Source organism: Gekko japonicus, unplaced genomic scaffold, assembly GCF_001447785.1.
Source record: "Gekko japonicus isolate JY-2015 unplaced genomic scaffold, Gekko_japonicus_V1.1 scaffold1048, whole genome shotgun sequence".
NCBI classification, from domain to species: Eukaryota; Metazoa; Chordata; class Lepidosauria; order Squamata; family Gekkonidae; genus Gekko; species Gekko japonicus.
Genome location: NW_015166454.1, coordinates 188761 through 215882, shown reverse-complemented (window position 1 = coordinate 215882; position 27122 = coordinate 188761). Strand labels below are relative to the sequence as shown.

Here is a 27122-nt window from a genome sequence, read left to right as displayed (position 1 = left end):
GTTTTGAAAATATAACTATTACTTAGGTAAATCTATTACATTCTGGCAAAGGTACAGCAAGGGGAAAAGTACAGCAAGGGGAAATTGCTGTCCAAATGTTTTGGAATAGTTTCATGATTCCTTTCCTCAGTGCCCACAAGGGAAAAACTCACTGATGTATTTTGTTATCTAGTACCTTATCGCAGCAGTAAACACCAGTGGAAAGGAAAGGCTCTGTAGCAAGACAATGGCTGGCCTCTGAACAAGGGAATGAATTTTGAGCCAAAGAACCATCCATGAAGCCAAGTACTTAATCCGAGGTGTGGCACCAATTCAGGCACCTCTGACCTACACGGTAGTAACTTCCTCCTTACTCTTATTCAGATCTTGGAACCTAGCAGTATATAATTGTTTTAAATCCTCTACTAGATTTTGGGGAGGGAAACCCTTTTGTTTTAAAGATTCATTAACTCAGGCCGCGTTCAGACTGGTAGTTTGGCCTGGCAGGCAAACGTTTGAGGAGCGTTTCAGTAGCGGATTAAAGGGGTGGGTTCACACAGGCTCATGTTTCAGGCGTCCCCAACCGTACTCAAGTCGTCTTGTACCACTTCCCTCCCGAGTTTAAAAGATACCATGTTAAAGTGGTAGCAAACCGCAGCGCGTTGATTCCGTTTCCCTGAGTGTGAACGCAAGCTTTGCTAAGGCGGGAACAACCCGCAGTTGATAATAGGTGGCAGCTGGTTCCGCAGCAGGTGCATGTGCGCACATGCACACGACCGGAATGTTCCGGTGTGCCGAGTGGAAGTGTGGAGTCGATCTTGCCCTATTTGCTGATGTGCCCATGTGCATAGGCGCACACAGCCGAGTACGGAAACCACACTAACAGCCCGCCAGGGGCAGCTGACAGTGCGAATGCTCCCTTGCGCTTCCTCCACGGTATCATTCACTGCAGTGTGAACGGGAATACCGGGAACAAGCCGTTCCAGATGTATTCCAGTTTTTCTTTGCCACGACTCCCTAGCACTTCAAATTGCCAGCCTGAACTCGGCCTCAATGTTAGGTTGTGGTTTCTACATAATTTAAATAGTGGAAGTAAGTTGGCCAGCATCTTTTTCTGATGTTACCTCTTCAGTTCTAAGGTATTTCAAACGTATGTGACAACATCTATGAGCTAAGTAGCTTTAAAAAGCACATTTAGCAAATAAATAATCCATAACAAAGTGTAGCTGGAGTAGTTTGGGTAGGCTTGCAATTTGCCTGCCTGTGGCGGACAAACCCCTGCCCTTGGCCCCTATACTCTATGCTTGAAGATGTGAGGGGCAGGAGAAAAAGTGGGGGAAGGAAATATTGTTGGTGGTGACACTCTAGGAATTTCTCCACTGACTATGGCTAGCCTAATCTTGTCAGATCTTGGAAGCTAAGCAGTGTCAGCCCTGGTTAGTATTTGGATTGGAGACCACCAAGGAAGTCCAGGGATGCTATGCAGAGGCAGACGATGGCAAACCACCTCTGAACATCTCTTGCCTTGAAAACCCCACCAGGGTCGTGTAAATCAGCTGTGACTTGATACTTTCCACCACCACTGATGTTGAGACCTGGAAGTGATATCACAATAATCTGTGATGCTCTAGGAATTTCCCCATTATCTGCCTTTTGATGTAGGCCTGCGTATCTCATTAACAAACCTTTTGCCATTTTTATTAGCAGAAGCTATTTAGAGGAAGTGACTATATATTGTGTGGGCCAATATGTGTCTATGGTACATCTCTATATATTTTGTGCCGAAAACCACACTGTACCCAAATCTCTGCATGATCTCTCTCAGAGTATGCAATGTCATAAATGGTGAACAGATTTTCCACTCACTGCACCAATGCATACTTTTGCAGTGTTCTGCTTTTTTATGGCAGTGAATGGCAACTATTGTCTTGTACATGAGAAGAGAGAGGTGCTTTCAGGAATGCTGCTGGCATGTGAAGCTAAACCTGGTTTCTGCCCCAGTGGAATCAGACCCTGAAAATCAGGCTTGAAAATCTGAAATAGCCTCCCCTCTTTATCTGCCTAACCCCATCTTGTATTGTGTTTCTTGGCCACTCAGAAGTGTGATAGAAGCTTGAATTGATACCAGAATGTGTGTGGGGGCATAGATCAGATTATATAAATGCTGTAAAGGAAACCTACAAAAGTATTTTGTGGATAGTCTGTTGGATGTACTCCTGTTGTACAAATTGGCACAATCCTGTAATGATTTTCAGAAATGGTGTATTCCATCACTTGAACAAGAGACCCAGGTTACTTTGTAGACAGTATCCATTTGTAGCAGAGATATTTGTGTCGATTTAGTGCTTATGTGGTACCATGGCTCCCCTGTGTGAGATGATTGCACATCTTCCATATGCTGCATGGAAAGGGTTCCCACATAGTCATAAGACCTCTTGAAATGAAGATTAAAAGTGGATATCCTTGAGGAGTTCTATGAGGGAAAATGTGTGCGTGTTTAAATTACTTATTAATGTTTTTTAGTATTGCTTTGCAAAATAAGTTTTTTTTCTTTTCAGTCATTTAGACCCTGTTGAAATATTACAGCAATGGACCCAAGAAATGAGAGTATTGTTCCCAGTATCACTCAGTTGGAAAATTTCCTTACAGAACATGACTCAAATGTTGTTTGGCTCCTAGTTGGTATGTAGAATTTGTTGTTAGCAATAGTTCAATTGTATAGGTAGGATACCCTATTCTCTCCAGTGTAAAAAACAAACTCCAAACTTCTCCAATCAGTTAATTTCAAAACAGAGTTTAACTAAGCAGTCATAATTATTGGCCTCATATACTCTTCCCCACTCCTCTCCCTACCAAAAGAAAAATAGGTTTCTACTTTTGATATGATGACATAAACAAATGGCAGCTGTTGGTCATAACTACTGCTACTTTAGTTCCTACGTTGGACATTAGAGAAGACCTTCAATAATGATTCATCTGTGTGTTGTATAGATAAATAATGGATTTCCCCCCTTAAAATCCAGTAGAGCATATGGGCAGATCTGCATTTTTTAAAAATAGCAGCTCTTGCATCTTCAGCAGTGGTTTGTCTTCTGGCTGAGTAACTGGCTGTTACAAAGTTAGTAGAGAGCCTTATCTGCCCGTATGTGTACACAGCTCATTGGGTTATGGCATTGCCAGTGCCTGGGTTGGAGGGTTATTATAATGTGTAAAACAAGTTTGGTATTACAGCTACAGCTTCTGATATTACTGTTTATTAAAATGAGCCTTTTAATTTGCAACTATAAACTTGTATAAGGCATATGTTAATTTCTTTTACAGCTACAATTTTGTCCTGTGGCTGGATTATTTATCTAACCTATTACAACTCCCGGAACATTGGATTTGTTTTAACGTTTGTCCTTAACAGATTGTATAAAAATGGCTACATTCATATTGGTAAGTCTTCTTTGTGTTAATATAAACACCTTAGAATAAACACTATACTGTTGTGGTAATAATACAGGCCCAGATTTAAGGCCTTTTATTGCAGTAAAAAATACAAGAGAGCAAACTAAATGTACATTTGTACCATTGATATCAACAACTATACTGTTGTGGTAATAATACAGGCCCAAATTTAAGGCATTTTATTGCAGTAAAAAATACAAGAGACCAAACTAAATGTACATTTGTACCATTGACATCAACAGGACTTAATTTTTCTTCATTTTGGGTAAAGTGTTTGTGTATTTAATACCATTGATGGTATACTGATCAGAAACCTTACTTTAAATGCAGGTTCCTTTTCCTTCTCTGTCCTATCTGGAAAAGTCATGGTTCGAGAAATCTATTACATTACACCAGACATGTCTATCAGGTACTTAACTTGTTTGTTTACCAGTTATTTCAGATCTGCAAGTTGTAGTGCTTATTCACAATAGACAAGATTGCCCTCAAACAATGATACAGCTCAAGTGGTGCTTTTCACTCGAACATCTGTACTGGTGCAATAAAAATGAAAACCATAGGGTCAGATTAAATATAATTCAAAACAACCTGTTGGCAATTTTCACTGTATTTGCCCTTTTACTAACATTGTATAGATCAGTGTTTCCAGTGCGCATTCCAATATTAATTTCCCTGAAAATAAATGTGACCATTAGTATTCTCTTCTGCACAACTTCCCCCCCCTCTCCACTTTGATTAATCATATGTCATTTAGGAAGGACTCCCATGAGTGTCTATATAAGGTTTAATGCAAAGGAACAAGTACTTATTTTCTGTTAACAGAAACTCTAATTAAATGTAAGTGTATACTAATGTTATTGGGAAAGAACAATGCAAAAATATGGTCCCCTTTTTATTTTTCAATAAAAGGATAGCAGTCTTCCCTATGCCATTTGTTCTTAACTCTGGTTCCATGACTTGGCTTAGGTTAATGGAGAATAGACGTCAGTTGGAAGGTTAGAATGGTCCTTTCAGGTTCTTAGAAAACGGATTAAAAATTATGATTCTGTAGTGGTTGTTGCTGTTTTATAATTCATTATATAAGACATGCAGCAATAGTTATTAATATCTCTAATTATGTAAACATGTGTTTTAGAATCCAAGATGGATTTCTTATATTTCGTTGGTGGAAGATGTACAATCCAAAGCAGAAACAGCATGGTAAGTTATCTCCAAAGCTTAATACATTTAAAAGGTGTAATGTTTTAATGCTGAATTTTCTTTCTGAACATTCCCACATGTTTCAGGGGACACATACATCCTAACATCAACCTGAGACTGACTTACATAAAGGGCTACCTCTCCTATTATGAACCTGTGTACCAACTTTGTTCTTCTCAGCCATTTTTTCTTTCTGTTTTTCTGCCCAAGGCCTCATCCCAGTTGTTCATATGGAGCAGATTTCTAGAAGATGTTAGGGGGATTCCCACCCCATATTTTAGGAAGTAGTGTTTTGTTTAGGAAGATGGCTGCTGAGTTTTTTGTGCCCATTTTTTCAGGTTGTTACAGATTGAGAAATTGCTTTTAAAAGTGGTTGCCTCTTCACTTTTTACAGTAAATTCACAAACATTTTATGGCATAGTGGGCTTATTTATCCTACTGCAGCTTTACTATTGAACACATTTTAATGGGATAATATTTTACTTCATTGATTATAGTAAGAAGTCAATAAATTATCACATTGTGTGATATATATAAATACACACACACACACACACACACACACACACACAACTTGGACCATGTGAGTAATTGCTTGGGGTTGGGGGACAACTGTTCAGATCCCCCTTATTTTCCCTTCCAGGATTTTTAAGTTCTTAGGCTGGTCTTCACTCATCCTATTGTCTTTTAGCTGTAGGGATGCCAGACCCCCCCAGTGGGGGTCCTCCACTTCCAGGCCCCACCTCTCCACTGCTGATCAGCTGGCTGGCGGGGGGACTTACTACAAAAAAAGGGAGTCTCACCTGACATTTCAGCAATGTCCCTGACATGACTCCAACATGACCTGGAAGTGATGTAGGCACATCAGGGACGTTGGGGCGACGCTCTGGTTTTTGGGCAAAAACTCTATGGTAGAAGCTAATTCTACCATAGAGTTTTTGCCCCAAAACCAGAGCATCATCCCAACGTGCCTATGTCACTTCCTAGTCACATTGGGAATATTGCTGAAACATCAGGCGAGACTCCCTGCTCCCAGTAAGCCCCATCCTCTGCCAGCTGCCACTTTCGCTGATTTTCATCTGCTCTTAACATTTTGTTCATTATGGAACATATTTAGTTCTCATTAGGCTGTTTTTTCCCTCCTGCATACCTCGAGGAGCCCCCTGTGTAGTTAGAAAGGTATACCTACCTATCTGTAGCCCAGGGTTGTTTTTTTGCTTTAATCAGTATCTGGTGGGCAGCCAGTTCACTATTACATAGGGGTGGATCCGACCAGATTTTTCACTGGTAGAAAAGTAAGGAACCACTCAAAAAAGTTATGCTCATGAACATGGGTCCTGCATGGACAAAAGCCACGTAAAACCAGGACTGAAGAGAATTGGGCGAGATGGAGTGGGAAAGCTGGTTGGATCTACCTTATATGGATTGACAAAAATATCCAGAAGTACTGGAGGGGAAAGAAATTCAAAATGAATGCCGTGTTTTGAGTATAAGGCAGAGGACTTTTTGGAGGGGAAGGATAAACTTTCACTTTTTATCTTTGTTGAGAAATATATAAAGTACAAAGAGAAGTGGTTTGAAGACCCAGTTTACACAAATGGAATCTTAAAGCAGTTCATGTCTCTTGAGTAAATGTAATGGGTTTATCTTTAAAGAAAAAAAATCCTCTAGGTAATAACAGATTTTTTTTAATTAGGTCATACTCTTTGTAACTGAAGATTTGGTGCCTCACCAATGTGCTGCATCATTTATATGTGATCATGTGTAGTTTCAAAGTTACCTCTTCAAACTACCAATGAATAAAATTAATGTGATGTATAGGCAAATGTCACCCACTTGAATCCTTTATCTGTAATAGTGTTGGGTATGATATAAGCTTTAATTTAGGCATGAACAGAAGCTGGACAGATGAAGATGAGGAGAGGATTGAATTGCAGCCTTGCACATGGAAGCCTGGCACTGTGTTGCAGTCATTGTGAGAAAACTAACCATATGTAAACCGGGATCTGATTGTTGAGAACTCTAAAATTGCTCTGGGAATGTGCAGAGAACGCTTGGTGGGAAACAGACACTCAGTGAAAGCAGAAGCTACTAGCTGCCTTTTTCCTTCCAGTCCTTGTTTATCTCTGTGCATCTTGTCTCTTCCTTGAGAGCACCAATTAGAGAAGAGGAGATAAATGAGAGAGAGACAGAGGGAGGTGGCCTGGAGCTCCTGCTTCCCTGTGTGTTTGGCTGCAGTCCATTCCATCTTTCTCTGCCTGGTTCCAGAGCAACCACTTTTTGCAACAGTCAGAGCATGACTTGCCTGTAGCTACTTTTCAATAGGTGAATGTAATATGTAGCCAGGCCCAAAGTCCACGAACATTCAGCTCCCATTTTTTAAAATATGAGCCTACTTAAAATAAATCAAATTTGAAAAGTTTTCCTGGCAGAATGCCTGGAGTCGATGCTTGCTAGTCATGGTCTGGGGCGGGGGGGAGATGTGTAGAAGTTTGAACTAGTGGGCACCACTCCTACATATGGGCTAGTGATTGTTTTGGAAGATCATAATTGAAATTTCAGGCATGTATATGCCTGTGTTATTTCAGTGGAGTCTGCAAGGAGTGTTTTATAATACAATGTCTGTACATTTATATGTTCATCAAGTTTCCACAGAAGTTCGTTTTGCTACTTTGCTGAAGTTATCTTCTTAAAAACTACTTAATAAAATGTCCACATTTTGTTGCACTTTATAGACCCAAAGGCAGAAACAAGATTGTATATCATGGTGAATGATTTTGAATTTCATGTTTACAATCGCTCTGAAGTGTATTCACGACTTGAGGAACTATTTGGTTTGGAACCAAGCATAATTCCACAGAAGAAAGAAGAAGAAAAAGCAAGAGAAAATGGGAGGGAGAGAACACACTCGGATATTGGAAGGTAGAATTACTTGTTTACTTGAGTTGCTGTCTGAATATTGACTCTTGTCATATTGAGTTCTTGTTTGGTCTAAAAATGTTTAAATGGCAACTGCAAATTGTTTAAAGAGGGCATTTGAACATAAACACCTCTTCTTAGGCTGCTGGGCCAATTAGAAACTTTTTGGACCTTGTAAATGATGAAGATTTGTATTGGAATTTTGCTGGTTGTAGAATGCTGTTCAGAAGGTTGCTTTTCCAACGTAGCCTTAACATGTGTTCTTGTTGTGAACAGATCTACTTCTTAGGATTAAAGAGGTGGCATTTTTAAAGAAATGGTGGCATTACTTTCTGCGTTGCATAATTATTGGCTGAACTATTGTTCTCCTTGTGTTAAAATCCCAGATTTTTAAAAATGCATAGTTCTCATGATCATGCACTATTAAAAGGTAAAATGTGGAAATGAAACTTGCTGAATTAAACACTGTAGCAATAGGAGTAGTTTTAGGTGTATGCCATTAATTTGCTAGTTAATGGCTTGCACATCACAGCTGAATTCTGTTTTTAAAGGTTATTTAAATTGTTTGCATCTGTTCTGTTTCACATTTCCTTTTAGAGTAATTGTAATTAACTTTAGAAGCCATTTCCAGGAGACTGGCGGCCTAAGTGCTCAGAGCATTTCTCAGGCAGTCATTTTAGTGCAAGATATTTCATTTTTACTTAAGTGAAGCTCTCAGAGATAATGCCTTATAATATCTGAAACCATAGTGAGCCAGTGAGATGCTAGTCTAGCTTCCTTGAATCTGGGCTTTATTGGAAAACTGGGGTTTTGCTGGATTTGAATATTTACTGGATTATTGTACTTTTAAACAAGTCCAAGGATGTCTTCCCCGTCTTACAAGCTTTGTGAATGTTTCATAATGACAGAATTTTTAGGACATCTTCCTTGTATATGTAGGATCAACCATGCGGAATTAGTAGTGTAGAAGTCCTCTCTTTTGTCTTGGCATGAAATTTGACAAGAAGGATTGAAATGAACAGCAGTTTTTGGTATATTCCATGGAAAGGCATTTAATTAATTTGATTTATTTATCCAGTAGAGTATTTACAGCTGTTGGAAACAGATACCGTGATTGATATGGAGCCATTGGCTTGTTTCCTATGATTTAATTCCATCTTTGGAAAGCAAGGGGTGATTTCTGCCAGTTTCCTGCCTCCCACTGCAGACCCCTACTGTGCCTCTGTTTGGTTTCTGAAGATCTGCTGACCTTGAGGAACAAAACTTCAGGGGACTTTAGAGAGCTGCGGTGGGAATGGGAAGAAAGGAAGTCCTGTTCTGCAAGTTGGATGCAGGCCAATAAACCCAATGTGCTCATGGGCTGCTATATTTAATGTTAGAGATCATGTATGTAAAAACGTGTATATGGGAATCTATTTCTTTCACTGTAATGGACTAGGCTCTGGTGGTAAGGAAAGTTCCAGATGTGGATCAGAGTTTCTGCACCTGTAAGATGTTGCTAAAGGAGTTTTATAGTGTAGGAGAAATGTAAGTAAGAAGTTCGTGGTGGCTCTGGTTGGTTTCCATATATGATTGGGGTATCAGAGAGTTATTTCTTGCTTATCACTATGTAAATATGATGCTTCCCCCCTAGTGTTAAAGTGAAAAGTGAATCTTATGATCCCTCATCATCGTGGAGATCTCTTATTCCTGTCATCAAAGTCAATGTTAGCACTGTAAGTAAATGCACTCCTGTTTACATTTTACCTGCTTTTTTCTTTTTTCCAATGAGGAAGCAAGCTGTGTATTGAACAGGCTCAGAAGCCTGCCACTGAGATAAGCATTATCTTCAGATTTAATACTTGGATTCTTAAAGGCTTCAGAAGCACTTTCCAATAATGTAGGCTGCAAAAAAGCATTGAAAACACCAGTTCTTTGTCATCTTCTTGTACAAGTAATGTACAAGTATCACATCAAACTATGAATTTCCTCACTGTTTCATTAGCTGTGGCTTATGAAATCAGGGAAATCTACAGAGTGATGACATCACATGTTTGTGACATCACATGTTTGAGTATTTCTAGATTGCATTGAAAAGAATATGACAGTGGTGGTTTTCATCAGCTCCTCATGCTTATTGTAACATTTAATAACAGAGAATAATAGTTCCATAATATATCTGTTTTTTTCACTGCCTGGATTTTAATTTGTGGGTTGCATTTTTGAACCGTTTTAGCTGAATGGAATTTTGTAATAATGGACAATGGAAGACAAAGGGTATAAGTTCTGTAGTTATCCTTCAAAAATAAATTCCTGTGATTACATTTGGCCTTTCCCCTAGGTGGTCATCCACTGTGTTTGAAGGATATAAAAATGTGGATGTGCACTGTTCTGTTATAAATTACTGGTTCAAGTTTACACAAATGGAGCAGTCCCGGTTATGTTTGCTATAACAGAATGTATTCTTTTACCTCATTTCTCATCTATCTCTCTTACTGAGACTCTAGGTAGATAACGTTTTAAAAAATACAGTTTAATACATACAGTAAGCAATGCACTAAAACTGAAATTCAAAAATTGGAAAACAATGCAATAAAAGGGAATAGTACAGTAAAGAGTGCTGTAAAAACTGCCTAAAACTGTAAGATTTCCACAGATATTAAATGTATAATCCTGTTCTTTTTATAAAAAATTATCTCCTGAACATTTTACAGAGCTAGTTGTTGTCAGGGGAAGGGATATAGTTATCTCATGTGTAAATACTGCTGGATCAGTCTAGTGCCCACATTTTAAAAAGAAATTGAAAGATTAGCTGTTCAGACTGTACTATTTGCATATTAAAAGGAAACATCACTTTGAAAGCTGTTTTCACAACTCTGTGTTTTCTGTCTGCATAAAGTATTCATTGATTTACATTTTAGTATAGTGCTGTGTCAATTCCAGAAGTCCATTATTCAAAGATTCCTTTGAGAGATCGTTTCTGTATCTGTACTCCATGTGATAAAGAAGCTGTTTATCATTTTTATATTGCCCAATCTTTGTCCAACCCAGAAGGAAGTTCCTGAGAGAATTGTAAGATAGGTCACTTATAAGAAGAGGCCTGGAGAAAATACAGTTCCTCTTGGGAAATTAATATAAATATGTTCTATACAAAATTACCCTGTTTTCAGTGGTAGTATAGTCACTGTTATGGGTTCATCCCATATAATATCAAATATCATAAACAGAAAATGTCTCATTAACACTAAAGATAATGTCAGATATCATATACAGAAAACAAAATCATAAACAGAAAAGGCAATTAATTGAATTCACTTAAATTGTGATGACCGTTTCATGAAGGGTCATCTCTTGTTTTGTATGTTGTGAATTTTTTTTGTTACAAATTGTGTGATGATGTTTGCTTAAACAGTGAATACAGATTTACATAGCATAAACATGTATAACTGTCCTATTATTCTGTTTATAGAATGGTGTAGTGATTAGAATGTCAGACTAGGATTTGAGTGAACCAGATTCAAATCTGCATTCTGCTGTGGAAACTTGCTGGGTGATCTTTGGCTAGTTCATACCCTCTGAGCCTAACCTCACAGGGTTGCTAAAATGGAAGTGAAGATAATTACATAATCCACTTTGGGTAACCATTGGGGAGAAAGGTGGGGTATAAATGAAGTAATTAAATAAATTACTCTAGCAAAACCCTTCAGGAACAAGTTAAAGTCTTTAAAGGAAGAGCAAGTGTTTTACTTATTTCTTTATCTAGATGACTTCTATGACAAGGATTAAACGGTAACATAATTAACTGTGCTTCTCTTAAATTAGGGTCGTTTGGCGTTTGGGAATCATTACTTGCCTCAGACAATCTGCATTAACTTTGATGATGCTTTCTTAACTTATACGACAAAACCACCTTCAAGTCATCTTGATCACTTTATGCACATTGTAAAAGGAAAACTGGAAAACGTTAGGGTCATGCTTGTTCCAAGTCCAAGATACGTTGGTCTTCAAAATGATGAGTAAGCAATTGCTACTAAAAGCATTCGTTTATGTAAAATATTATGATTGTATTGTAAGTTGCTTTCAGTGTTGATTCTAAAGTGATTTGTCTCAAGACACTGTACACCCTCAAATACGGGGTGGGAATTGGTATTTTATGTATATCTGTGTTTCTCTCTTGATCTGATTACTGAAGATGATCTGTCCCTATGAGCTTAGATTCTATTTTAGTGGGGTAACCATTAACGAATGAAATGTAGGGCAAGGATAATACAACTTTTTTTGGAAAGGCAAATCAAGTCTTCAGCAAAGTAGGAGAAAATTAGAAGTATGGATTTTGCAGTTGATGTAGGTTAAAACTGCATCATTTAGGTGAAGGTGATAATTTCCCCCCACCTACTATGTAATTTCTTTTTTTTGCTGTTTTAAAATGTTGCTGTTTTAAATTAACTAATTTTTTATAAAATCTATTCCAGCGGTCTTGTCTTCAAATGCTTGGTGAAAATAACTCTTAAAAGTTGTGGTATTTCACAGTGCCCGTTTTATTCAGTAAGAACTAAAGTAATGGCACATTATTCAGTACAAGTTACAAATAGATCCTGATGGCAGAATTTATTTATTTACTTTATTATAGCCTGCCTTTCTTGCTGAGAGTTGCCATATCCCCCTTCTCTTGAAGTACTGTTAAGTATGCAGTTCTGCACCTTGTCATATGTGTTGAGTTCCACTGCTGTGGGTGGGTTTAAGTGCATACAGCCAATCCTGCAATTGCAGTCCATTTTAATAAAACATGTTTAACTCCTTGGGTGGACCTATTATGAAATGGAAATAATACAATGTAGGCATTCTCCACCTTAAGAACTACAAGCAACAGATAACCCACACATGCAGCAGTGAGTGGGCAAATGAATAAGCCATACTTTATCCAGAATTTTGACTGATGGGTGCTAACATTCTGAGAAGCATTTTCTATACAAATGGCTGAAAAGAAAATGACTCAACAGCAACTTTATAGTTGCCTTTTCACAGTATAGTAGAGTACATATCTTACACTTTTTATCTTTATCAGACCACCAAGATTAATGGGAGAAGGCTTCGTTGTGATGCAATCCAATGATGTCGATATCTACTATTATATGGATGAACCAGGTAATTAGTGAATTTATGATTAAGGTGTCAATCTTAATATCAGTTGTGGAAGCTCAATTCCATTCAACTAACCTCACTTTAAACTTGCGTAACCAGGATCAGGATAAGCAGCTGTCTGTCTTTAGAAGATTCTATAGATTTAGATTTGAGTCTAGCAGCACCTTAGAAACCAACAAAATTTTGGGGGGTATAAGCTTTCAAGAATCAAAGCTCCCTTCATCAAACTCTGACAAAGGGAGCTTTGAGTTGCAAAAGCTTATACCTCCCAAATCTTGTTGGTCTGTAAGGTGTTACTGGACTTGAATCTAGCTGTCCTACTGCAGACCAACGTGGCTACTCTCTGAAGCTATAGAATATTTGATATACACCCCACAACTTTAAACCAGTATGTTCAAAACATTTATTTATTCAAGCTGATAACAGTAAAATTGAGATCATTGGGTGGCTGTCGTCAAGCTGTGGTCTCTCAGCCTTATTCCCCCCACCCCCAGCTGTAATTGTGGATAATACTGAGCTGTTATAAAGATCATAGATAACGGTGTGAAATAGTTTCAGTATGCTATCTGTTATGCAATACTGTCTATTAAAACATTCACTTTCTAAGAGCAGGTGTTATTTTTTGTACTTAGTATGTTGGACAGTACTTCACTCTGCCTTGATACTTGCTACAGTAAAATTTTGGATGGTTACTCTTTTCAACACTTCAGGCCCAAGAACATATACAGAAGTGATGTAGTCCTTGCTGATAAGTGCAGGGAAGTTAAGGCTGGAGTAGTTTAGACATGGTTTGGCTAAAGGTGGGCCCTTAGGAATGAGAAATTGCTAAATAAGGTTAGGTATTTATCTAAGAATTTATATCCCATGCTATCCAAGTTCAAGACAACTTGAAGTCATTCACAGATCAAAGCCAAAAATGTTGTCAGTCTGTGTGATGTTCAATAAAATCACTACCAAGTGCACAAAAACGTATACCTTGAATAAAACTTTGTTCATCTTTGTTGTAGTCTCTGGGTATCCCACCGGTGGAAATAGGGTGCCTGTGCCTGACCCAACTGGTAACTTCTAAAAGCTCTAGGAAACTCCTTTTCCCACTCTCCGCCCTCAAGGCATGTGCAGGGCCCCACTGTGAATGCCTACAGGGGTGGAGCTCTGATGTCCCACCAGTTCTCTTCTGACTGTCATGCCGAGCAATCATTCTTTGTCCCGGTTAGTGAAGTTCTCACATCATGAGATTAGCTCATTTCTCTCAAACTTCTTCTAGATTCCTTTTCCTTCTAAATTTCATCTCTACAAAACAAAAAACCAATGAAAGCGCTCTTTTGCCCGACTCCTTCTTTCCCCCCCTCCTCCATGACCTCACACCCTGTTGTCTATGAAAAACTTTGGGGTTTCTTTAAACGTTACAAGTGCAGGAGCAAACTCACCCCCCAGGCAGACACTCGTTTTGCCTCCATTGTCTGAGAGAAAGTCATCACACCCATTCATGCACACACTGTGTGAAATCCTCCTGCCAACCCCCCAAAAATAGTGCAGCAAGACTCCAAGTGGCACTGATTGAGGCTGTTCTGTGTCCCACACAGATGGCCACTTCCACACATCAAGAACCAGCGAAATCAACCCCAGGGCCTTCGACACTCCAGTCAACACAGTGTATTGACCATCAGCCTGGCTCAGGGCCAACCCTGGCTCAGGGCCAACCCAACACCAACCGCTCGGTATCAAAGTGTTCAGACTTGATGGGGAAATCAAGCCTCTCAACACCTGCAAAGATGCGCAGGGAGGGCAAAAGTGACAAGACAGGCAAGGCTCCTAAGCCCAAGTCTTGACCAAAGCCTCGGCCTAAGAGTCCCCACCATGACTCTTCTAACTTGTTGCTCATCAACCCAAGAGGATACTCATCACTGGCACCGATCCTTGTCCAGGAGACGCCGCCTCTCTGCTTACTGGTCTGTCCCATTCATTGGTTGGGCTTCCTGGTGGACGCCTCCTCCTCAACACAGCTGCCTCCTCCCCTCTTCTTGGCATCGGAGGCAGAAGAGACTGATCTAAGTCAAAGGTTGTCACACCTTTCCTCGTCCCAAGGCTCATCCAGTGAGAGCAGTGCTTGATCGAAATCTGTTGGTGCTGAGGACCATTGGGATTGAAGCCTAGTCAAACCAAGGGACCAGCAGCGTTTCCCTGTTCTCAAGATCAATCACCTTATTGCCATTAATATACCTTGCCAACCTTCTAGGTTCCTCAGGCTCATACAATGGTTCCCTGGGATCAGTGCCAGCTGCAACATCTGTATGGTGCCTATTCTCTTCACTCAGTGATGCCAGGGCTACTCTTCCAACCACAAAGCTGGGATCAACGGTACCTCTATTCCCATTGGACTTGATCCCCATCAAAACCGGTACCTCCTTCTTCAACCTCAGGACAATTGACACCAAAGAACCGTACACATACGTGCAAGGGGCACAGAGCCCCTCACACTGAATAAGTGCTGCCCCGCCACCAAAACCCAATAAGCTAAATCAACATACAGAAGGGGGTGCAGCTCCTATGATCACCAAGAAATAACAAGAAAGCTGCAATCGTGTAAATGCGCTTATATTCTTACAAAAGTGTACTTATGTTCTTACAGCAATACAAAAATACAAAGAATCTTATTACAGTATATTATGTCTATAATATTTCAATCCCAGATGTTCAATTTCAGATGTTGACGAAATTCTCCGGAGTAGAACCTTCATTTTGTAAGAACTTCCTCCAAACATCAAATACCTTTTATAAAATACAATGTGTAGTAATTATCTCATTATTTAAACACTGTACCAAAAAGCTTTATATTGTTAAAAATATACATACAGTTGTATCTCCTCATTTCAAACTTCATTCCATGATTAGTTCATTGTTCATTATCATTCCTCAATTTCTATGAATAAATCATATTACTATCATTAGTTATACATCTAATGGTATGTAACAGATTCCAACATTAAAAAATTATGTAACATGTTACCCCAAAAGGTAGAACATTTTATTGCAAGACAAATTCTTTCAAAATCACGGGCAAACACGTTCAATAACAAGCAACAGGTGTAGATAGTCACCTTCTATTTAAATCTGTAGCATCTCTTGTCTTAAAGGTGCAAACCCCATATCTTGCAATTGACCAGGCATTAAGACAGAGAAACGGGAAACCAAAACCCAAAGCGCCTCCACCTGAAGCATCTCCCTCTACTTGGGACCGTGCCTCGGTACCTGATCTTTCTGGCTCAGGCTCAGAGGCCCCTGAGACCTGTTCGGATAAGGAGACTGACAGAGATGGCTCTGATCTTCATTCCTTCCAGATGGAATTGCCCTGTACCCAGGTGACCAAGAATCTCCCCATCTTCCCATCAGAGTACCTTAAGTCTTATGGGGAACTGATCAGATGCATGGCACACACTCTGGGACTCTCTGTTGTACAACCCCAACCAGCAATCACAGACTCTGTTTTTGACATATTGCAGCTTGACACTTCTACAGCCATTGCCCTGCCAGTAACCAACGTTATTCTTCAGACAGCTAAAGCACCATGGGATAAGCCCTCATCCATGTCAATTTCATCCAGATGTCTGGATCATATGCATAGGGTCCAAGACATTGGGACTGAATTTCTTTCCTGTCATCCTAAACACAACTCAGTGGTAGTAACCTCCACTTCCAAGAGTAAGCATACCCACTCAGCTCCCAACAACAAAGAAGGCAAGCAACTTGATGCTTTTGGTTGAAAGTTTTATTCTGCTGAAGCCATAGGGGTCAAAAACACAAATTACTTGGCCTGCATGGGCAGAGTCCAATACTTGTTTTGGGATACTGTCCTGCAAGAGATGGACAAAAGTATCAAAACCTTGTGCAGGCTGGGCGTAACAGGTCCGCCCTGCTCATCCAAGGGCAGGTCATGCTCACATCCATGGTCAAAATGACAGTATTCCAAGTTGTCTCCAGATCAGTCTTGGAGGAACAAGCAACCTCAATCCAGCACTAGATCTTCGTACACAAAGCCCAAATTCCAGTCCAATCAACAGCCACCTAAATATAAGGGGCCCCGCAACCCCCAAGCAGGGCCTTTGACTCCTCTACTCCCTCCCCATTGCTGCCACCCACATCTATACTGCTCAAACACCGCCACCCCTCAGAAACATGCATATTTCCTTTTATTTTGGCGTGGAGGCGCATCACATCAGATAAATGGATGCTCTTTATTGTTGCCCATGGTTATGCAATAGAGTTTCTTTAAACACCTGCGACACTGGTCTTCATCACCACCCTTCTCTCCGTCTTATGGGAAGAGGTCCAAATCCTTCTGATGAAGGATGCCATCAAAGCTGTCCCCCGGCTTCCACGGGCCTTGACTTCTATTCCTAATACTTCACTGTTCCCAAAAAGGATGGTGGACTTCATCCCATTATGGACCTGAGTGCTCTGAACAACAACAATGGAAAGTATATTTATTGTGTACCACAAATTCTGAATTATTTCCCTATGAAGCATCCTACTGCTTCTCAAGACAGGGGCCTGGATGGCTACATTGGACCTCCAGCACACTTTCTTCCATCTGAATATTTGCCCCCACCACAAGCAGTTCCTGAGGTTTGCAATAGGAGGCGACCACTATCAATACAAAGTACTTCTTTTTGGGATCTCCACAGCACCAAGAGTTTTCACAAAGATGATGGTTGTTGTGGCGGCTTACCTATGTCTCCAAGGGATGACAGTCTAACCATACATAGGTCCAATCTGCATTGGTATTTCCCACCATTGTGCAAATGATCTCACATCGTCTCACAAATTTCTGTCTACATTTCATGCCGCATCCACTCTCCTATTGTTTCATCTTAGCATCAGCTGTCTGCATCATTTTATTGCCATTTAGTAGTGACTCCAAGGTAACTACGGTGTCTCACCATCTTATCTGAATGTGGTTTTAAGGTGGTACAACTGCTCCTCCTCACCGTCAAGCCACTGTGAGCAAAAAGCAGACAACTGGAGCTGAATTCTCCCCCCCATCTTTTCTAAGGAGATACGCAAATTTTCACAAAGGAAACAAGTTAGCTGAAAATCCAGTCATCTGCATTTAAAAGCACCCAGGGAACATTTTTCTGAGATCAAATTGGGTGTGTGTGTGTTTGGAAACAAGCCCACCCCTGTACCATTTGTTATTTCCTGGGACAGTCTCCAGAATGCCCTGCCTGGCAACTGGTAGGTGTTTTATGTTTTTTACTCAGCTCATTCTGTCTTTCCTGTCCCCTCTGCCCCACTGCCAGGTCACCCCCTTTTACTTTCTGTGAGGGGGGGGGGGTCACAGGTGCTGTTTCCTCCCCGCAGCGCAGTTCCCTGCTGGTGCCCCTGGGAGGCTGCTCCTTTCCCCTCTTGCGCACGCCCTCCCTAAACAGCTTGTGTCCTGATGCAGACAGAGGAGAGCTGTATACTGAGCCAAATGGGAAGCCGGTGCCACAGCAGCATGGAACAGCTTTATATAGCAAATGCAGATTGGGCCATAGACGACTGGTTTCTGGTGGTGGACTTGGAGGAAAATCTGAGAAATGACATTCAACAGACCCTCAACTTACTTGCCACCTCTGTCTCAAAGTAAATTACAAGAACTCCCACCTCACGCCCATGAAAAGGGTGCAGTTCATTAGGACAGTTATAGACTCCACCACATGCAGAGCCTTCCTCCCCGGAGAGTGGGCATTCACCATCATTTCTCTAGTACGCTGTATCAGGTCACACCCAGACACGACGGCTCTCTCAGCACAACAGCTCCTGGGGATGGTGACAGTGACAACTGTGGTCCTCCCATTCGCTAAACTGTGAATGTGAGTCCTTCAACTATGGTTTTCGAGGAACTTCAGTCCTTGTCTTCATCATCAACTCATGAGACAGCGTGTTCTCCCCCCATCCTGATTTCCTTAATCTGATGGGAGCACAAACCCAACCTCCTTCCCTTTGAAGGGTGGGACGCCCACATGAGGGGCCTGTGTGTGGGTGCCAGGTGGGACTCTCAGTACCAATGTTGCCATATAAACTATCTAGAACTCCTCACAATCAGATTTGCCATCCAGTCCTTCCATAGTTTCATACAGAGGAAAGTGGTCTCCGTACTTACAGATAACACAACTGCCCTCAGCTGTATAAATCAGCAGGGGGGCACAGTGTCTAGGAGTCTTTGCTCCCTCACGACAAACTTTTGGCTTACGTGCATCAGTTGGGGGACTTTTATGTTGGCCACACACTTGCTGGGCATCCAGAACATCCAAACGGACCTCTTGAGAAGCCTCCCTACATGTGTGGGAACTCAACCAGGCATATTTAATTCTGGTGTTCACGTGTTGGGATTCCCAGAGATATATGCTTTTGCTATGTGAATGAATCAGAAATATCGACTGTTCTGCAGCAGAGGAGGGATGGACCCTCTCTTTCTAGGGGATGGCCTTCTCTATCCCTGGAAGAACCATTTCGTCTTTCTTTTCTCCCCATTACCCCTCATAACCAGAGTGGTGGACAAACTGATGAGGGAATTGCCCAATTGCATTCCAGAAGCCTCATGGTGGCCCAGGCAGGTTGGCCCCCTGTACTTCTAAAGCTGTCTTGGGGACATGTTTATCACTTTCCCCCAGCTCTGGACCTTTTACTCACCCTTGGGGAACAGCTTTTTCACCATGATGTCCTGTACCTGAAGCTTACGGCAAGGAGGATTTTTCTCAATCTTTCTCTGAGAGGGTGAGAGAGGTCATCATTAATAGTAGGAAGCTGTCCACCAGGAAATCCTATGCCTGTAAGTGGTCTAGATTCGTCAAGTTCAGTGATGTTTCCACAACCCTACCAGAAAGCGCTGGACTTTCCTCCATTTTTTATCTCCATTATAAACTCGGGACTGAGTTACTCTTCTGTATGGGTCTGCTTGGCTGTTATTTTGGTGTATCATCAGCCAGTAGACGGCTATTCTGCGTTTACCCACCCACACACTAAATGGCTTCTTAGAGGACTATTACACATGCATTCCCCGCTTAAACTCTCTGTTCTGGCATGGGACCTTCCCCCGGTGCTTAGGAAACTGATGGGCAAACTGTTTGAACATTTGGTTTCTTGTGATGTCCTCTTGCTCACCTGAAAAACTGACTTCCTGATTGCCATCATCTGCACGAAGGGTGAGTGAACTTACAGTCCGACATGACCCACCTTACCAGCATTTCTCCAGTAGCAGCCTCACCTTGAGCCAGAACATCCGATTCCTTCCGAAGGTTGTTTCGGAGTTCCATGTGCAGTCCGACATCATGCTCCTGGATTTGTGGAGAGATTCCTTCACTCTTTAGGTGTGAAACGTGCTCTCCTATTCTACTTGTGCAGAACCAGACCAGACCACAAGGATCCTAACCTCTTTGGCTCTTATGTATCACAGAAGAAATCTCAACCCAGAGACTGTCTAAATGGATTGCTGAGACCATCAAACTGTACTACTTGCTTGCAAAGCAACCCTTACCGGGGCCTATTAGGGCACATTCCATGATGGCCAAGGCAACCTCTACTGCATTCCTTAGAGGGGTCCCTTTATAGGACATCTGCAGAGCAGCGGCCTGGGTGACTCCTAACACCTTCATTCAGCATTAAGCTCTGGATGTCTATGCCTGGCAAAGAGCTCTGGTGGGATGGTCGGTCCTTGTGTCTGCGTTCAACTGAGTAGCTGCCAGCACCCTTATCCGGTAAGACAGAGCTTGTTATTCTCCCACAGGTGTGATGCACAGAGACCATGACAAAGTTAAACAGGTTGCTTACCTGTAACTGATGATCTTCGAGTGGTCATCTGTGCATTCACACCACCCACCCGGCCTTCCCCTCCGCTTTCAGCCTACTCATTACATTGTTTAGATATTTCAGCAGTTAGAAGGAACTGGTGGGATACCTGAGCTCCACCCCTGTAGGCATGTGCGGTGGGGCCCCGTGCATGCCTTGGGGAAGGAGTGCAGGAAAGGAGTTTTTTCAAGCTTTTAGAAGTTACTGATTCGGTCAGGCGCAGGGGCCCTATTCCCACAGAAAGGAGTGCATAGATGACCACTTGAAGATCATCAGTTACAAGTAAGCAACCTGTTTTGTCTTAAATGTGCCACTGGACTCAAACTTTGTTAAGCAGAAGAATAGTACTCATAAAACAGCCTGCATAAAATGACAGACTTACAAGACCTACAAGGCTTTAGCAATGAAGATGCTTTCTGCATATTTTCTTGTAACTAATTCCTTATTATTGGAATGACTGCTGAAAAGGCTCTTGCCATAGATTTTTGTGCCTGTGGAAAGAGGGCACAGCTAGCAGGCCCTGTTAAGAGGGCTGCAGTATGATCTCATATTATGAGAGGCTGTCATGAGTGTATGAGTCATGAAAGATTTCATATGTAGGGACCAACACCTTGAATTGAGCCTGGAAACAAATTGATCCATGAAGCGAATTGGAAGCTATTACTATATTAAAATAGTCTTATGTGCCTCTCACAGGCAAGCAAAAACTTTGTAACTTCATTTTGTACCTACTGAGTATAGGTGACTTCCAGTCTTCTTATCTGACAAGACTGAGACCAGGAGCACTGTATTCTTAGTCAACTGGGGGTTATATGTACCCCAGTCACAGTGCAACTTTAGGCAGAGTTACACTCTGCTAAAGCTATTGAAGTCAGTCACTTCCAGTACATCATTTTCTTCACCACCATTTTGTCAGGATTAAATTGTTGGTTATTTTGCCTGACCTATGACCACCACACCCAGATACTGAATCAGGACAGAGATAGTTGCATTTGGATGCTTATTTGAAGAGATATAGAGTTGGGTGTTACCAGCATAATGGTGATAGCCAGCATTATCTTGCTTTTGTATTTGTATTTATTTACTAATTAAATTTCTACCCCGCCCTCCCGCCGAAGTGGCTCAGGGCGGCTTACAAGCAATTTAAAACCAACATTCAGTTAAAACCAACAATTACAAAATATAAAATACAGTTCCATAAAATCACAGCTAATACACCCTGTGATAAAGTGCTAGTGCGACACCACCGGTGTAATCAATTCTTATTGGAACGCCTGGTGAAACAGCTCCATTTTAACAGCTCTACGGAACTGCTGGAGGTCCCGTAGAGCTCTGATCTCATGGGGGAGCTTGTTCCACAGGGAAAACGCCCTGGTCCTAGTTACCACTAACCTGGTGTCCCTAGTCCCAGGGGGGGCCGGACGGTTTTGCATATCCGATCACAGTGCTCTTGAGGGAACATATGGGGAAAGGTGGTCCCTTAGGTAGTCAGGCCCCAGACCATTTGGGTACCCAGTGGGAACCCAAAGTGGCTTACAACCCCCCAAAAGAAAATATCTTAGAAATAAACAAGGCAAAGTGGGGAGGAGAGGCTTCTGAGTACAGATCTTCCTCCCAGCTCCAGGCTATGACCCTTAGGCGAAGAGCTGAAGGAGAAGAGCCCTTTGGCTTGCACCCAAGAGCTCATGATTCTGGACGTGCGCAGGCCTGTGTGAGCAGCAAGACCCTTCACTACTACCCCTGCTGTATAAATTCTAGGTGATCTTATTCAGTGGTTTAACATACATTTTAAATAACATAAGTAATAATGCTGAGCTTTGAGGGATTCCACATATTAGGCTCCAGAATGATGATTCTGCCTCCACAACCAAAACTCAGTGTTGTCAGACAAAAAAGGCTGAAACCATCAAGAGCGCAGTGACTGAAACTTCAGCTGCATGCTCTCAACAGTTCAGCATGATGGAATGATGAGCTGTACTGAAGGCTGCAAAAATATCCAACAAAATTAAGTGGCAATTTACCTTTGACAATTTGCAGAGGCTGGGCATCCAGCAGAGTGACTAAAACGGTCTCTGTCCCAGTCCTATAACGAGGCCTGAAGTCAAACTGAAATGGGTTAGAGAAAGATCTGTCATTCAGAAATGCCTAAAAATGTCACCATAGGCTTAATCTGTCCCCCAAAGGAAGGCTGGAAACATACTGGTGATTAACCCAGTCTTCTTTACCCTAAGAGGGGGTTTTGAGCAGTGCCCTAACTGATGCTGCTTTGAGACCCTGAGGAAAACTGCCCTCTAACAAGAAGATATTAGCTATTCTAACTATGGTAGCGTGTTGGGAAGCATTGGAAAGGAAAGAAGAAACAGTTGACGTTGACATAAACTGAGTTTAAGCTGCATGAGAAAGGAGGCAATGACAGAAGGGAAAGGGAAATAGTCAGGGGCAGAGAGGTTTAGAATTAAAACAAAGAACTAGAGGCTTGAGATGGTTGTGTGTTACAGGTTTACTGCTGTATTACTGGTTTGTCTAAATCTACACTCTAGAGTTATGTTCAGGTTTTAAAACAGTGGTTAATTGTGCACTTTCCTTTTTTTTTTTAATTTACCAAGTACTCAGGAGGATCTGAATATGTTTTTGAGATTCTGTTTAATTCTAATGGATGCATGGACTCAGGATTCTACCTTGAGAGAGAGAGAGATAGATAAGTGTATTGTATATGGCCAAAGGCTGTTACAGTCGAAAGAAAAAATGCATTCGTGGAACATAAAAAACAAGGATTAATTTAGATTACAGTTAAAACAAATTAAAATGACATCAAAGTACAAAAAACAAAAACAACGCTAGCCCAAAGAGACAAACACATAAGACTTACTACAATGGGTTAGGCCTCAAGCGTAGACCTAGAGTGTAATCAGAAGTCAGTATGGGGTTTGCTTGCTCCCTGTTCTACTCTGACCTAGTTCCATCATCGTGAGAAACAGGTAATGAATCCACAGGAAGGTCCCATATTTATCTGACCAGATATCTCCCTGTGAGAGGGATCCTGCCTTTTTTTTCTGCCTTTTTAGTTGATTAAGTTCTTTAGCATAAATTTTCAAAAGTGGCCATAATTTGGCTGGAGTTCACCTATTCAAGATAACTGTAAATATTCCAGTAATGTGTTTTTCACAAATGCCTCTAAAACCCTGTCTTCACACTTCTGATTTTTTTGTCTATGGGGAAGAAGGCTCTTGCAGGCTTGTGGTACACACTTTTATTGCATAGGGTTTTTTTCCATTTAGGAAAAGTCTATAGTTATGTTCTTTGAATATACATTATTTGAGGGTTTCCCCCCCTGTTTTCTTACAATACAGGTCTTGTTCCAGAAGAAACAGAGGAAAATAATGAGGAAGAAACAAGTAGTGAGGACAGTAAATTGCAAGACCTCCCACCCTGCTGGGGTTTGGACATAGTTTGTGGTAAAGGAACTGATTTCAACTATGGTCCATGGGCTGATAGACAAAGGTACTGTGGTGAATCCTTTTGACTCCCTCTGCTGTAGTAGACAAAAGCTATTTCCACTTGAGATATTTGCTCAAGGTTCGATGCTATTGAAAAGCAGGGTTTTATTTCTCACTTCCCCACAACACCATAGTACATTCATGCACCTCCCTGGCTTCCCCAGCTTTTCTCTGATTTTTCCCACGATCTCTCTGATCTTTTCATTGCTCTTTCCCAACCCTGCTTTGTTGCAAAGTTTTGAGAAAAATCACAGCACAACCTGGATGGTTTCCAATCCCACCCACACAGCAGCCATTTTCTCTGTCCTGTTCCCACAGTGGCCACTAGGGGGCTTTTTGTATTTTTTTCCCATGGGCAGCTGAATATTGTTATATCAGTAATTCTAATGATCTGTATATCAGGTTTTCTGAATCCCCAGCTTTCACTTAAACAAAAGTCTGTATCCCTTTTGTTGTGAAGATTCAAGGTGGAAGGCATATCTCTGCAACGAAAGTTTTACTTTTTAAAGTTAGGAGTTGACAGAACCTGATAAATAGGCTGTAATAAACATCATATCAACATTGTAGCAATATAACAATATTCAGTTATTGAGTTTTTTAAACAACATAACTGCTCCGGAAGAGAACCTCTAGGGGGCGGGGCGGTCACGTGGTGAAGCCCCGCCCCCTTCTTTACCCCGCCCTCTGCTTCGATCCTCATTCCGTTTGGGAATGAGGATGAAGCAGGAGGGTAAGTAGCCGGGCCTTCTGACACACTTCCGGTGATGTCAGGGGGTGTGGCCTTCTGTCACTTCCGGTGATGTCAGGGGGCGTGGCATATGCAAATAAGTTATGCTAATGAGTTATGCTAATGAGCTCCGGCAGCTCTTTTTCTACAACAAGACCCCTGAATATAACAATATTCAGTTATTGAGTTTTTTAAACAACATAACTGAAAAAGCATGGTGGTGGGGTAGGGGAATTGGCTGCTGCCTGGGGACTGGGGCAGGAAACCTACTGGGAAACTTGCCATACAGAAGCCCAAATGCACTGTACTTCCAACTGTAGCAGCTACTGGAAAACTACACAAGCCTATCCTCATGTGGAAAGCACCCAAGAATGTTAAGCACAACATGTTGTGTAGAATTCTCATGGTTGTTTTCCTGTACATTGCAGCAAAAGCTCAAAAACAGCTTCAAAGTTGATTAAATTTGGGCAAGAGCTCAAGACCGACCTTAGAATACTGTTTTCGTCTCCCTTTTCATTCAGCCAAGTATGAAGGGAGCTTTGTTATGCCAGTAGCAAAGTGCAAAGCTTCAAAGCAACCTTCAAAGCAAAACAATTGAGAACAGTAGTAATAGACATCCTCCAATGCCCTCAGTCCTGTTATGATGAATAGATCTTGTGCATACTAGATAAAGCTGGGAAATGTCTTTACTAGTCAGACATTTGAGGAATATGACATTCAACTGCTGTATTTGCTCTCTGTGGATGTTATGCTCTGTAAAATATCTTAAAATGATAAACCAAGGACCCGGTCACACGGGCCAGATAACCCGGGGGGGTGGAGGTGTGGCTTTTTGCGCCGGTGCAATTTAACGTGCCAGAACGCGATCAGATGCAGTGGCGGCAAATTGGGGTTTTGTTTGTTGGCGTGTGTTTCCGGCACGTATCAACACGACGAAAGGAGCACGCTTGAGCGATCACACGTAGATATTCCATCGACGGCCAGTTGCAAACTGTTTGCTAGTAGGCTATTCTGGGTATTTTTAAACTCTGGATCTTTGGGGGGATGCTATAGGTCGGTGATGGGTGTGCTACGCTTGCCAGATGTGTCCTTGTGATCGCGCCCATATACTCCGCCCGACATTCGTGCCTCTCCCGTGGCAAATCCTCCGTGTGACCGGGGCCCAAGTAGCTTTCCTTAAGTAACTCCTTTACTCTTCTGATTTTTTAAGGGACTGTTTGTGGAAATTTTTCTTCCCACAAGATTACCAAGTCATGAAAGTCTCAGAAATTCCACAGCCTGGGAAGCCACGGCAGATCCTTGCTTTTGAGCTGCGTATGAATATAATTGCAGATGCCACTATTGATTTGCTCTTCACAAAAAATAGGGTAATTAATTTAAAAAAATATTTTTCAACAAATGCTAAAATAAAATGGAACAACATAATAAATGAAGTCTCGAAGATAGTGTTGGGTTGAGTGTAAGTTTACATTTTAACATTATGTTTTCCACATTTCCTATAATGTATTTTTGTGCCTAGACAAATCTAACAATTTTTCTGAATTTCTTAAGGCTTTGTGTATGTATAGTGTATGCATAAATAAAACTAGAAAATACAATGTATTTTATTTATCTGTAATGAACTACATTGAAAATACACCTTTGTATGTTATCCCCCCTCCCCCGAAAAAAAAACCCCTCAAAAATAATCTGATGATGGCTGGAAAAGTTGCAGAAGGGGTAGAGTCTTGAAACTAGCCAAGTGCCAGTTAAAAAGGGAATCAGAGGAGTGACATGAGGATTCTCACATTGTTTTCCGCACCTCCTGAAATTCCTTATGTGTGGGCTCTAAACTTTATACATATATGCAGTTTCAATAATTTTTTCAAAGTGGATTTTATTTAACCTTTTGTGAACTTGATCAGTTTGCAGAAACAGTTGGGTTTTGTGTTGGGTCTTCCTTCATCTCTTGAAAAGCCAGTGCTGAGGGACGCTTAAGGACAATGTGGGAAGGGCAAGAAAAAAACTGATACTGACTGAAATCCTCCCACTCTTTATGAAAAGTTCATGCAAGTGTGTGTGTGTGGGGGGGAGGGGGATAATTTGTTCAATTTCTCCTCATCTTTTTGTGCTTCAGGATCTACCCTCAGCAGTTGATTTTTGGAGGCAAAGGGAATTGCTGGTGGAAGCAAAGTTACTTCGGATCACTTACAACATATTTGCTTCGTTTAAATAAACTTTTAATTTAACCCTCTGTCCTTTGACTTTTGTAACAAAACTATTTGCAGCCATAATTTTACTTAAAAATATATATGTATACTAATGATAGCTCAAGCTGTCTGGGAATCTCTTTGGGTACAGTCTTCGTATTGATTTGTGTAAGTTTGTTCATGAAGTAGAAGAAGCCTTTGATACCACGAGAG

General features: G+C 41.2%; 1 protein-coding gene across 1 annotated transcript in view; it reads left to right on the top strand.

Moving 5' to 3' along the window:
* The window catches only part of KIAA1109 (KIAA1109 ortholog), a 217015-nt gene that overhangs the window by 22958 nt on the left and 166935 nt on the right, over positions 1–27122 (top strand). The window contains 11 exon segments of the mRNA XM_015412031.1: positions 173–334; positions 2538–2661; positions 3301–3417; positions 3760–3838; positions 4565–4629; positions 7365–7551; positions 9182–9263; positions 11350–11543; positions 12593–12672; positions 23847–23997; positions 25931–26087. Coding sequence (XP_015267517.1) covers positions 2568–2661; positions 3301–3417; positions 3760–3838; positions 4565–4629; positions 7365–7551; positions 9182–9263; positions 11350–11543; positions 12593–12672; positions 23847–23997; positions 25931–26087 — 1206 coding nt within the window. The 5' untranslated portion in view covers positions 173–334; positions 2538–2567.